The following is a 14,152-nucleotide window of genomic DNA, read 5'->3' as shown; positions in this document are numbered from 1 at the left end:
AACCCTCTTACCAAGTTAGCTTTTCCACCAGATTTTCCTGTTTCTGTCAGAGACATTACAATTCTTCCTAGGTTCCAAACCTACTAGTCAGTCATGTTCATTCCTTCCCCCTCTCACATTCTGTCAGTTACTTCTATTCCTTGTGGTTATCTGAGTATATTTCTCTGTCTCCCCTGTTAGATTTTAAGTTCTTAAGGGGCACAGACTTTGTCTCGTCTGTCTCCCTGGGGCCTATCACAGCTCATAAAACAGATGATCCAAAAATGGTTCTTGAACCTTCCACTCAATGCGCCGGGGTTGTCTCCATCTGGCAACTGTTATCTAGCTGAGAAATTACCTCTATAAATAAGCAGTTTCTGTTTCAGGTATGGTTTGCCCTGATATTTACACCCCATCTCTTACCCCACCCATGCCTCAAACTTAGAAACTTGAATCGAAAAAAAAATTAAAAAAATAAAAAAATAAAAGAAGAGAAACTTGAATTACAGGTGGTATTCAAATGTGTAGCCACAGTGCAAAGAGACAACCCAAAAGAACCAACTTTGCGCTGGTAAGCTCTTTTTTTCCTCGACATCTGGCTGCTGTCACTACATTTGCTGGGGAATTCTTGATGAGACTTTACTTGTCCTTCTATGCTATTCTGTCTGTGGTCCTCTTGTTTCTTTTTGTGATCGAGTTCCAGATGGCTCAGCGGTGCTTCCAAGATGAATATTTTGACAGTTTGTTTCATGCTTGCAAACCTTGTCACCTCCGATGTTCTAATACCCCTCCTGTAACATGTCAGCGTTACTGTAATGCAAGTAAGTAATATTGCTTGAACGATTATTCGTTGGTATGAAGGATTCTTTCTATATGGATTGCTTATTTATTCAGAGAATAAACATTACAGTGAAGATGGTGAGATTTTCTGGATGAAAAAGAGAAAGGAAATCAGGCAATGACTTAAATGTCTACAGGAACAAAGTAATTATTTAGAATTGAACTTGATTTTATTCAGTGCTATTAGCAACACAGATTTTTATCAGTTCTCCTAATAAAGTAGTACTTAGAATTTAAAAATCAATGCTGATGAATTAGGGGAATTGAATGGCAAATAATTCATACTTGATGTAAATATTATGCTATCGGCTCATTTTCTCTCTGACACTCTTTTAATAAAGGTATGACCAATTCAGTGAAAGGAGCAAATGCGATTCTCTGGACCTGTTTGGGCCTGAGCTTGATGGTTTCTTTGGCAGTTTTTGTGCTAATGTTCCTGCTGAGGAAGATGAGCTCTGAACCATTAAAGGACGAATTTAAAAACGCAGGTTGGTTTGATGGTGAATCTTTTTTTTCTTAGAAATTTTATTTATTTACTTTTGATTCTACACGTTTGTGGGGTACAGAGTTGACTATCAGTATTTGCGTACAGTATGTGACGATCAAATCAATATTATCAGCATGTTCATCATTACAAACTGTAATTATTCTTTGTGTCCCTTTACCCAGTTTCTTTCTAATTCCCCCCATCCCCTCCCCTTTTCCCACTGAGTCTTTGAAATCTGTTTCCAGGAGGTGGCTATTTTGAGTTTTAGTTCCTTTTCCTTTCCAACACTGACTGTTCCATTCAGTTCCAGTCCTTTTGAGTCTGTTAGAGGATAGTTGTGTTAAATGAACTTCTTGGTAGAAGTGAGCCATCTTCATCCTGATGTTGACATATTCTTTGCAGGTTTCCTACAAAGTCAGCTTTCTCCCAGATTCTTCCCTTGGTAATTACTCTATTGAAGTACTGAGGCTTCCTTGGGAAACATCTGTCTCTTTGACTACAGTTAGCACAATTGATTAAATGTCATGCTGTCAGAAACTGCTAGCCAGGCCTGCTACTATCAGGAGAAGCATACTTGGCAAGATCCGTGGCCATGTTTTTAATACAAATATAAGCACTGGTTGCTTGGGTGAACATTTTACTACCGAAAAATGCTAGAAATGAGTAACCAGTTGCTCCTGGATTATTTGAGCAATCATGCCAAAAATAATGGCCTTTATAATGCAGTAGACAATCAGTCCCAGGGAAGTGAATGTTCTACTCAAGGGCCTCTTAAGATGAAAAATATTTATGCAGCACTTTTGCCCATGATCTGATTCACAAACACATAGCAGCCTTGCCCTATTTCTTTACGTGTTTATTTCCCATGCCTAATCTGGAAAGCGTCCTCCTCATTTGCTTTCTAGTACAGTAGAAGAGGTAGATGACTTTCACATGATTTATTCATTTTTCGTTTTTTTTTCCCCCTGGGGTCAGACAGACAGATGAAGAGTCAATTTTTTTTTTAACATAAAATAAAACTTGTATATATTTAAGGTGTACAGCATGTTTTGCTCTATATATTCATAGTGAATGATTACTACAGTCAAACAAATTAGCATATCCATCTCCTCACAGTTCTTTTTTATGGATGAGAGTACCTGAAGTCTATTTTCAGCAAATTTGCAGTGTACAACACAGCATTAACTGTAGTCATCATGCTGTTCATTAGATCTCTAGATTTATTCATCCTGTACAACTGCAACATTGCTTTCATTGACCAACAACTCCCCACTTCCACCTCTCTGCCCCTGGTAGCCACACTTCTACCCTCTGCTTCTACATATGCAACGTTTTTAGATTCTACATATGAGTGAGATCATGCCGTATTTTTCTTCCTGTGTCTGGCTCATTTTGAGAGTGACTTTAAGTCCGACATTTTGGAAGATGGATTTACACTGTGGAATGTTGGGAAGTAGTAAAACTTACCTTCACAGTTACATAACGGGGCTGTAATAAAGACTCCCTTATGTGATCATTAAAAAAAATTTTAATCTGCTGCAAAATGCTCTGTTAAGAGAAGCAACTTTACTTCTGAATTCTAAAGTGTCACCCATAGGCTGATTTTGGTGTGCTGTAACATATTTCTGTCATTTTCACGTGTGTAAGACAGGTTCAAAACCTCAGTGCTTGCGGGCCGGCCCATGGCTCACTCGGGAGAGTGCGGTGCAGATAACAACAAGGCCATGGGTTCGGATCCTATATAGGGATGGCCGGTTGGCTCAATGGCTGAACGTGGTGCTGACAACACCAAGCTGAGGGTTGAGATCCCCTTACTGGTCATCTTTATATAGGGAAACAAACAAACAAACAAACAAACAAAAAAACCCTCAATGCTTGCAAGGGCTGAGTAGGTAACAAATGCACATAGTGGGCCAAATGGAGGTTTTGGCAACAGGGGAGCCCCTGCCCCGGCTGGAGGTGACAGCTGCTATCAGCTTCAGCTGATTGTTTCTATGTAAGGAATGGTGGCTCTATGTTGCCACATTTTGTTGTCTAAAAAAGAGGCCAGTTGTCTAGATTTTTATGTAAAATCCCTTGATTTTTAAATGCGGGCCAACATAAAACAAGCAAACACTTAAAAACATTTTATGCTCCCCCCAAATCATGTCTTCAAGCCCAATGTGGCCTGCGGTCTGAAAATTTGTGATTCTACTATAGGACATATTCTTTCTGTATGAAAAGATCTATCTCACATTACTTGGAGTCATGCTGCATACTGCTAAGATTGTCATGACCATGCTGAAAGAAAGTAAGCCGAGATGCCAGGTACCGTTCAAGCTTTATTAAAGAAAGAAAATCTGCTGGGCTGTACTCAAAATGGAGGACAGCCCAGGGCTGCCTGAAAATGGGGGACAGCACTAGGTGTGGGGGTGGTAGAGCTTATATAGGTATGTTGGCGCCAGGAGCTGGGTGATGTAATTCCAGGGTGGGGATTGGGTTAGGTCATGGGAATGGAGAGTTCTGCGCATGCGGAAACGCTGATAGTTGCATTTTCTCCGAAACCATGAGGCTTCTTGTGAAAGAGAACGGGGGGGGGGGGGGGGGGGGGGGGGGGGGGGGGAGGTGGACGGCTCCATTTCGTACTTGGGCTTGTCTAAAATGGCGCTGATTATGTTGCAGATCTATTACATGTCCCATGGGAAGTTTAGGTTAATGTTTCTGTTTCTTCATGATCAGGATTGGTTCTCCTGGACGTGGCTAATGCTGACCTGGACAATAGCAGGACTGGTGGTGAAATAATTCTTCCAACAGGACTGGGGTACACAGTAGAAGAATGTACCTGTGAAGACTGTGTCAAGAGCAAACTAAAGGTCGATTCTGACCACTTCTTTCCACTCCCAGCCATGGAAGAAGGTGCCACCATTCTTGTCACCACGAAAACAAATGATTATTGCAAGAGCCTGCCAACTGCCTTGAGTGTTACTGGGATAGAGACATCAATTTCTAAAAATAATTAACCATTTCTGAAAATCTTTTGTCAGAAAGAAAATGTGATGGATCAGATTTCATTAGGATGACTGTATTCACCAGTTGCTGATACAGCTTTTTGTGCTCTAATTCTGGAAACTCTTTATGTTAGATATGTTTCTCTACCTTATTGTTGGGAGCTGTGGAAACGTCCTTGGTTTCATGGTCAAATTCTTGACTCAGTGAAAAAAAGCACTGTCATTTATAGACTCCATAGTCACACGTTTGTGGGTAGATTATTCTCATGTATGCACACAATATACACTTCAGGACAGATTGGGTTTTTCTCTTTATTGTTAATGGAATGCAAGATTATCCTATGTACTTCTGTAAATAGAAAAAACCTACAGTCAGCCAGACTAATTCACTGTGCTATACATAGGTGGTTCTTGGCCTTGTGAGCTTTCAGCTTAATGGAGGCATCAGGCATTCCTATAAATCATGCAAATAAATGAGTAATTACAAACTATGCTAAAGGTGTACTGTTTTCAGCCCAAATGCAGGTGTGTAGTATTAATCATAGCTAACATTTACATAGCCTTCTTAATGTTCCACGGACTGTTCTAAATGTTTTTCCTGTATTAACACATTTAATGCGCACAAAAAACTACAAGGTAAGTAGACCATTATTATCTCCATTTTACAGATAATGACAGAGACTGAGTCAGAGCAATAATATAGCCAGTAAGTGGCTGTCTTAGTCTTTTTCTGTTGCTATAACAGAACACTTGAAACTGGGTGTATTGCGGGAGCCCCAAATCTGAGAGGGCACTTGCGTAGTATTTGCTTATTCCAAAAAACTCACTGGGTTCAACAGGTAGAGACATCCATTTATTAGACTTAATGGGAGTTGCTGATGTCGGTAGGCCAGCTGGAAATCCGTGCTGCTGTGGTGTACATACAAGAGTTATACAGTGAACAGATCAAAGTAGAGGTGTAAATCATTTGCATGCTTATGTGTAGATCCTCACCCAGCGCAGAGCACGTGGGAAATCTGGCTGAGTAGATAATCCACTCACTATTTTCCTGGTGGCTCCGAGTACTTTAACACCAGCGTGCTAATTTACTTAGGGTCCCTGCTTCCTCCAGTCTTCCATCTGACTTAAAGGGAATGTTTGTCTAAAAGGGAACATGCCTTTCCTTGGGTAACTACCTTGGCCAGGGGTAGTTTTCCAGGGGGGAGGGGGAATAGGTCTCTGTCCAGCATTTACCCTACAATGAGTAATTTATAAATAACAGAAATTTAATTTCTTGCAGTTCTGGAGTCTGAGAAGTCCAAGATCAAGGTGCTGGCATCTGGTGAGGCATTTCTTGCTGTGTCCTCACTTGGCAGAAGGTGGAAGGATAAAGGGACAAATGCTGTGTCCTCACATGGCAGAAGAGTGGAAGACCAAGGCGGTGGAATGCTTTGTGAAGCCTCTTTTATAAAGGCTTTAATCCCATTCTCGAGGGAGGAGCCCTCATGGCCTAATCACCTCTTAAGAGGCCCGCCCTTTCAATACTATCACATTGGCAAACCCTGAACGTTGGAGGGAACGCATTCAAGCTATAGCAGTGGTAGAGCCAAGATTTCTCAGCACCGCACTCTCCCGAGTGAGCCACGAGCCGGCCCCTAGAGCCAAGATTTCAACGCAGCCAGCCAGATCTACTTCTTTTTTTTCCTCTACACACCAATTTAATTACATTTGTGAGTTTCCCACCTTTTTGGGTTACCATCTTAGTCATTACTGGAGGAGGATTCCCTTCCTGGGGTAGTGTAGAGGTCCTGGGGTCTTATGGAAAGGCAACACAACAGGGGATGCCCTCTGATCATCTGTTGAATTTGGTCATTGTTAAGATGCCTACTGGCACCACAACATAGACCCTGAAAGGTCTTGGGCCCTGTGGTTTTTGGCACATTTGGGATATGGGGAACTTTTTGCCCAATTGGGGTCCATCATGGCTCCATTCTGGGCCCTTCAGGGCCACAGGAGGTAATACAGTATGGTGGTTAAGGGATTAGCTCCCGGAGCCAGACTGCCTGGGTTTGTATCCTGGCTCTGTTAGTAGGAAGTTACAGACCTTAGGTGACTATGAGAAAATTACTTAACTAACCCAGGCCTCAGTTTCCCCATCTGTAAAATGAGGATAATAATAGTATCTAGTAGAAAAAAGAACAAAAAATAGTATATGATAAGATTGTGTTAAGGATTAAATGATTTAAGAGTTCATACATATATATACACAATTTCTAAAAGTGTCTGCTTCACATACTTTGTATTAGTTGCTATTACTGTTGTAATTGTCACTCGGTCCCTTTGAGGTCTAGTCTCTCTCTGAGGGCAGGCACACACGCCTTTCTTGTTATATGGCCTCAGAATATTGCCCCTGGCTTCTCACAGTCCCTCTTTCTCCCCCTCCCCTCACCACTTAGGATGAGCTCCTTAATGAGTTTATACTTTTCAAAAACCCAAGAAGAGCCGTTGACTTAAGGCTTTTGATTCTTGATCCTTGAGACTAAAATCCCAGGAAGAAGGAATTATAATACTTAAGGGGATGTTTGGTGGTAGAACATCTTAAAGCACAATGTAAAGGAAAAAAATTGTTTTATCTCTCTATTCACATTCAACACAGAACAACACTTCTGTGCTCAAATGTATGTGGGGTTCCCACAATTCTCCAGTGGACACCAACTGGGTGTCCTATAATTCAATTCAATTCAATTGTGGAGATTGAAAGGGCCCAGGTAGAAGGGATTAGCTCCTAGAACCAGACTGCCAGTCAAAAGGCCCAGGTTGTGACCTGTGCTTCTGACTGACCAGCTATAAATTGGGGTTGGTTCTCATGACCCCTCTCCTCAGGTTCAAAAATTTGCTAGGACAATTCTCAGAACACAGAGAAACACTTTACTTACACTTATGGGTTTATTATTTTTTTAATTTAATTTTTAAAAATTGAAACACATTGATTATATATATTTGTGGGGTACAGAGTTATATTTCAATACATGTATATAATGTGTGATGATCAAATTATTGGTTTGTTATAAGGGATACAAATGAACAGCCAGTTGAAGATGTACACAGGGTGAAGTATGGGAGAAGGGTCTGTCCAGAGCTTCTTGTCCTCTTGAGGAGGCATCACCTCCACATGTTCAGCAACCCAGAAGCTCCTCAAATCTTGCAGTTCAAGAATTTTTATAGAGTTTAATCTCCAGTACCTGCCTCCCCTCTCCAGGTTGGTGTGTGGGGCTGTAAGTTCCAACCCTGTAATCACTAGGTTTTTCTGGTGACCAGCCCCTTCCTGAGGCTATCTAGGGACCCCACCTAAATTATCTCATTAGCATAAACTCCAGTGAGATCAAAAGGAGTTGATTATGAATAACAAAAGACATTCCTATCACTCAGGAAATTCCAAGGATTTTAGGAGCTCTGTTACTGGAACCAGGATAAAGACCAAATATATTTCATATCATACCAAGCACAAATTAGGATTTCAATTAATTATCCTGGACCAAGTGCTATAAAGAAATGGTGCAGGGTGCAGTGAGAAGGTATAACACATGATCCTCATGACAACTCCATGAGGCAGGTATGTGATGCTATGCCAAAGGTTACAGAGGCAGGCAGACTTAAACTAGTGATAACCAAAAGAATGTGCTCTGACCAGCTCAGCTAAGTCATAGTGCCTTCGGAGATCTGGGAGAAGTCAGTAGTCATGTCCACTTGTCCTAGAAAATGTTATAAGTCCATTTTACTTAGAAGCAGCCATGATGGCACTAGAAAGCCATAAAATAAACTAGAATACTTCTTATTACCCTGACCCTAGATCCCTACATGTAGGATGTAGCCCAGTAACAATCCCAAATCTATATGTCATGTACAACTAACAGAAAGCCTGGTGAAGTAATTAGGTGGGGCCCTCTTTCTCTCTTCTTTAACCCTTCTCCTCGTGATTATAAAATGTTAAGCTCTGCTGGCCCTCTTTGGAACACATTTTTAGGGATACCTGATCTGTGTGTCTCCCTGGTTGCAACTGCCATATTGACTCAATGCGTATTTAGTCTCAGTTTCTTTTTTAGGTCAACACTAGGTTTTCTAGGAGGATTCAGACAAACCAACTCTTTAACTGGAGTAACAAATTAACAACTGTAAAGTGTAATTTTAAAAATGGGAAAAACGCCTCATCAATCAAATGCAAGTATTCTCATTTTTACATTCTCTTAGTCCTTACACATAGCCATACAGATCAATAAACCCATCATAAGTTGAAAATATGTTGAAAAATGCATCTAATACACCTAACCTATAGAACATCGTCACTTAGCCTAGCTTACCTTAAACGTGCTTAGGACCCTTATGTTGGGCAAAATCATCTAACACAAAGCCTGTTTTATAATAAAGTGTGGAATGTCATGTAATTTATTGAATACCATACTGAAAGTGAAAAGCAGAACAGTTGTATGAGAACTCAAAGTACAGGTTCTACTGAACGTGTATCACTTTCACACCATCATAAACGCAGAGAATTTTAAATTGAACCATGGTAAGTCAGGAACTATCTGTATTTTGACACACTGTAATCACAGTGTACAGACTATTTTGCATGAGGCTTTTTTCACTTAATGTATTATCACTAGCCTTTCCCCACATTTTCATTCTTTAAGATCAACACTTTCAACCACTGCGAGAGATTCCTTGTGTGCTGGGCCATGATTTGCTTAGCTATTCTTCTGTAGTTGGGCTTTAGTGCTTTCCATGTTTTCACTGTTAAAATATAACGCTGCAGAGCATCCTCTCCAATAGCTCTGGCCCTCTGCTAAGCTGTTTCCTTAAAGGTAAATTACCGGGGTGGGGGTGGAGATTATGTGTTGAGAGGCAATGTAATAGGTAGACCATAGAGCTGTGGTGTCACACAGAACCGGCCTGGAATTCTGGCTTCATTTCCTAGAGGGGCTTGATCCTCATTCAGTTTTTTCAACCATAGATTAAGATTTATTGGTGGACTAAGTCTCAGTCAGCATTAAAAAAAGAAAAATGGAAGAAAATATATTACCTACAGAATTGTTTTGTTAAATATCTCCTTAAATACATGCATGTTGTTAAATAAAAATTGCAGGAGACCATTGTTTTTTTTTTGGCAGCTGGCCAGTATAGGGAACCGAACCTCTTACTTTGGGATTGCAACCTGTCTCTAACCAACTAAGCTAACCGGCCAGTCCAGGACTAAGTTTCTGCATTAGGCCCCAACAGACTAGACTAAAAATCAAAATGGAGTCACTCCTGCTAAATTCCACGGTACCAAACTCATACTAAGTTGGTGTCTGACTTTTCTAGAAATCAGGAGAAATATAACAGCTGATCTCCCAAACAGGCCAGCCTGAATCTTCAATAGGCATGGTAATGAAGTTTAATCCTTACACAGAAAGGATATCTTGAAGCAACCTGATATTCAACAATCAGTTACTTTTCCACTGTTCTTTCTCCTTGTTTCCACCTTACAAGGAAAGTAACTTTGAAATAACCAATACTTTTTTTTTTTTGGTTTCTGCTTACTTCAGCCCTTTTTCTGTCTTTAAAACCAACCTCTTTTGCTCAGCTCATTGGAACACATTCTGCTTATGGAATGAAGTGTTGCTCGAGTGTAGAATAGCAATAAAGCCAATTTAAATACATGTGTTGAGCTTTTTTCTCGCTGGGCTTCCGCTGGCCTCAGATCCCAGGCGGGCATCCGGAACGAGCCTGGTCCAGGCCTTGGCGGCTAGTGGCAGCCCCCGACCAGCTCAATGAGAGGGGCGGCTGAGGAAAGGTGCCACAGTAGAGACACGCAGGAGAGGCCCTAGAACCTTTTCAAAGAAGAATGGAAGAAAATATGAAGCTTGCTACAGTGGAAGACACTGTGGAGTACTGCCTGTTCCTGATACCAGATGAATCAAGGGATCCAGAAAAACACAAAGAGATTCTTCAGATGTATATTGAGAGAATAATGACCCTGTTTGCATCTATGCTGGTCCCCTACATCTGGCAGAATCAGCCTTTCAATCTCAAATATAAGCCTGCAAAAGGAGGTGTTCCTGCTCATATGTTTGGCATGACAAAGTTTGGGGATAATATTGAGGATGAATGGTTTATTGTTTATGTAATAAAGCAGATTACAAAGGAATTTCCAGAATTAGTAGCAAGGATTGAAGACAATGATGGTGAGTTCTTGTTAATAGAAGCTGCTGACTTTCTCCCTAAATGGTTGGATCCTGATAATAGTGCTAATAGGGTGTTTTTCCATAATGGGGAGTTGTGCATTATTCCTGCACCAAGGAAACATGGAGCAGTATCCTGGTTACCCACCACACCCCCAATTCCACAAGCATTGAATATAATTTCAACACATCCAGAAGAAATTTTGGCTTCAGAATCTATACGAGCTGCTGTGAATAGGCTCATCAAAGGGTACCCAGAAAAAATTCAAGCCTCCCTTCATCAAGCACACTGCTTCCTTCCAGCTGGCATTGTAGCAGTGTTAAAGCAGCACCTCAGATTGGTCGCTGCAGCAGTCCAAGCATTTTACCTACGGGACCCCATTGACCTGCGAGCCTGTCGTGTTTTCAAGACATTCTTGCCTGAAACACGAATAATGACGTTGGTCACTTTCACTAAATGTCTGCATGCACAGTTGGTGCAACAAAGGTTTGTGCCAGACCGGCGGAGTGGATACAGGCTGCCCACGCCATCTCATCCCCAGTACTGAGCACATGAATTGGGTATGAAGTTGGCTCATGGATTTGAGATCTTGTGCTCCAAATGTAGCCCACATTTTTCTGACTCCAAGAAATCCCTCGTGACTACCTCACCGCTCTGGGCCAGCTTCTTTGAAAGTCTGAAAAAGAATGATTACTTTAAGGGATTACTAGAAGGTTCTGCTCAGTACCAGGAAGGGCTAGAAATGGCAAAAAACTACTTCCAACTCTCAGTAAACCAATCAGAAAGTTCTCTTGCTATGATCCCAGGTGAAGAAATCTTAACCTTATTACAGACAATACCATTTGATATAGAAGAGCTTAAGAAAGAAGAAGCTAATCTTCCCCCAGAGGATGATGACCAGTGGTTAGATCTCTCACCAGACCAGCTGGACCAGCTGCTGCAGGAAGCTGCTGGCAAAAAAGAATCAGAGCCCATTTCCAAAGAAAAGGAGGAGCAGAACTATGACTTAACTCAAGTCTCAGAGAGCATGAAAGCATTCATATCCAAAGTGTCAACCCACAAGGGGGCAGAGCTGCCTCGAGAACCTTCTGAGGCTCCAATCACTTTTGATGCAGATTCTTTTCTTAATTATTTTGATAAGATTTTAGGGCCAAGGCCTCATGAGTCAGATTCTGATGATCTGGATGAGGAAGACTTTGAATGTTTAGACAGTGATGATGATTTGGACCTTGAAACACAGGAGCCTGGTGAAGAGGCTTCTCTTAAGGAACTCTTGACAATCTCAAGTCATACATGGCCCAGATGGACCAGGAACAGGCACACACCAGCATTGGCAAAAGCTTCACTACCCGGAAGCAAGTGGAACCTCTATCCCAGACTACCAATAACAATTCAGATGAGGAAGATTCTGGTGCAGGAGAATCTATTATGGCACCAGTGGATGTGGACCTGAACCTGGTTTCAAATATATTGGAACCTTACAGTTCTCAAGCTGGACTGGCAGGACCTGCTTCTAACGTTTTGCAAAGCATGGGAGTGCAGCTGCCTGACAACACTGATCACAGACCCACAAGCAAGCCAACGAAAGATTAACCAGCACACCTTCCTTCTCTTTTTTCATTTTAAATAAATATTGAGCCTGATTTTGTTCATTTCTAGTTTAAATTGCTTGTTTAGTAAAAATGTTTCTTCATTACTAGTTTCACAGGTTGATTTCTTTCCCATGAGCCCCAAATGTTGACCTCTCTGCACAAGTCTCTGATCTCAACTCTGAGGTTCATACAAGGTTTTGAAGTCAGCAGGATAGAACCCAAGCCTCTGGACAGCCTCAGAGATGAGATTTACACACTCCATGTTAAGAACATACCCTGCCACAATATACTCTCGGTATAATTATGAATATTTAATTTACCCCTTACATGTATTCAGCCTAAGCTCAAAATTCTAAGTTGGCAAATTTGAGCTTGATGACTCATTCTTTCTATTCTCACTTTTTCTTTCTAATTTTTTTAAGGAAACATAATGGCAAAGTGCACAAATCTTTATACAGTCAATGCATTTTTCTATGCATCTAAATCAAGATAAAGAACTTATTTTTTTTAATAACTGAGATATAATTCACATATCAAAGTTTACTCCTTTAAAGTGTACAATTCAGTGGTTTTTAGTATACTTACAAAATTGTGCAGCTGTCACCAGTATCTAATTCCAGAATATTTCATCACCCACCAAGAATCCCTGTGCCCATTAATGGTCACTTCCTTTTCCCTCCTCCCAGCCCCTATGTATTGGTCTATTTCTGTTGCTTATAACAGAAATACCTGAAGCTGAGTAATCTGTAAAAAAACAATATTTGTTGCTTATAGTTTCAGAGGCTGGGAAGTCCAAAGTCCAGGGAACATATCTGGTGAGGGCCTCGTCGGTAGTGACTCTGTAGCAACACAGGTGAAAATGGCTGAACAAGAGAGAGCAAAGTCCTCACTTGCTCTCCTTTTAAACTCATCAGAACCATGCCCATTACTCCATAAGTGGATCAATCCATTCACTAGGCTACAGTCCCCACAATCTAATCACCACCAGAGGCCCCACCTTCCAATTACCATAATAGGGTTTCCCACTGTCTTAACACTGTCATAGTCACAGTGGGGATTAAGTTTCTAATACATGAAACTTTGGAGGACTCAATTCAACCCATATCACCTTAGAAACCACTAATCTACTTTGTCTATGGATTTGTCTATTTTATATATTTCATACATTAATTCTGTATTTGTTTAAATTAACTGAGGTTTGCTATTTAATGTAACTGATAATATCTAAGATGAAATATGTTTATTTCTTAAGATGATTCTGATATTCCTCCTAAAATGAATCAAGTCTTATCTACAAACAACTCCATATACTGACCATATGTTTACGATCTGGGTCTCTGGTTTTTCCTTTACTGTTACTGTATGTGGCAGAGATGCCTTTACTGTATATCTTGCCCTGTGAAAGTAAAGACAATGGAAATAATTGTCCCTGTCTCTAGCAACTCAGAAAATGGTGTAGTAGAGTTCTTACCTGGAGACCTTCTGTCACAAACTAATAAAAACTGAATATACCATAAAAAAAAATAAATAAATACATGTGTTGAAATTCTGTCCTTTGACATGTATACTGCGTTGTGATGTAGAATCTATTTTGTCTGGATGTGGGCAAAACAAGTTGGGGAAATACTCCATTAATCTTTCTGGGTCTCCATTCCTCATTTGTAAAATGAGACAATAACCTGGACGTCGTAAGGTTATTGTGAATGTGTATCATTTGTGTTCATACTCAATCCATCCACCTCCTCCATCGCCACTGCCACCACCCTAGCCTTAGACACTATGTGTCTCTTGGCTGTACAACAGCAAGACCCCTAACCAGCTGCCCTTTCCCCACTGCGGGCTATTACAATTCATCCCAGGAAAAGGGATGTCTTAGAACCTAATTCAGATGGTGTCACTCCTCTGATTAAATCCTTGCAATGGCCTCCCACTCCCCTCCCTACCCAGAGTTAGGTAGAAAAGTCCAAACTGCATGGCCTGCAGTGCCCTCCCCCGACCTCTTCCCCACCTTTTCCCCACTCCAGTCAACCCTCCAAGGTAGGAGTTCTGCATTTACCCGTTCCTTCAAG

At 41.0% G+C, this 14,152-nt stretch overlaps 2 protein-coding genes across 2 annotated transcripts; both read left to right on the top strand.

Annotated features, from left to right (window-relative positions):
* Positions 1-610: 610 nt before the first annotated feature.
* TNFRSF17 (TNF receptor superfamily member 17) lies at positions 611-4,305 on the top strand. Its single transcript, XM_063101098.1, has 3 exons — positions 611-800; positions 1,161-1,307; positions 4,025-4,305. Exons 1-3 carry the CDS (start codon positions 611-613, stop codon positions 4,303-4,305), a joined length of 618 nt encoding a protein of 205 aa, XP_062957168.1.
* A 5,728-nt stretch (positions 4,306-10,033) lies between these two features.
* LOC134380394 (protein ecdysoneless homolog) lies at positions 10,034-12,187 on the top strand. Its single transcript, XM_063100244.1, is given in 2 exon segments — positions 10,034-11,753; positions 11,756-12,187. Coding segments are annotated over 2 exon segments (1,929 nt in total). The 5' UTR covers positions 10,034-10,153; the 3' UTR covers positions 12,085-12,187.
* The last annotated feature ends 1,965 nt before the right edge of the window (positions 12,188-14,152 follow it).

This window comes from Cynocephalus volans, chromosome 6, assembly GCF_027409185.1.
Source record: "Cynocephalus volans isolate mCynVol1 chromosome 6, mCynVol1.pri, whole genome shotgun sequence".
NCBI classification, from domain to species: Eukaryota; Metazoa; Chordata; class Mammalia; order Dermoptera; family Cynocephalidae; genus Cynocephalus; species Cynocephalus volans.
The sequence above is the reverse complement of the archived record's forward strand: the minus strand, read 5'-3'. Positions and strand labels throughout refer to the sequence as shown.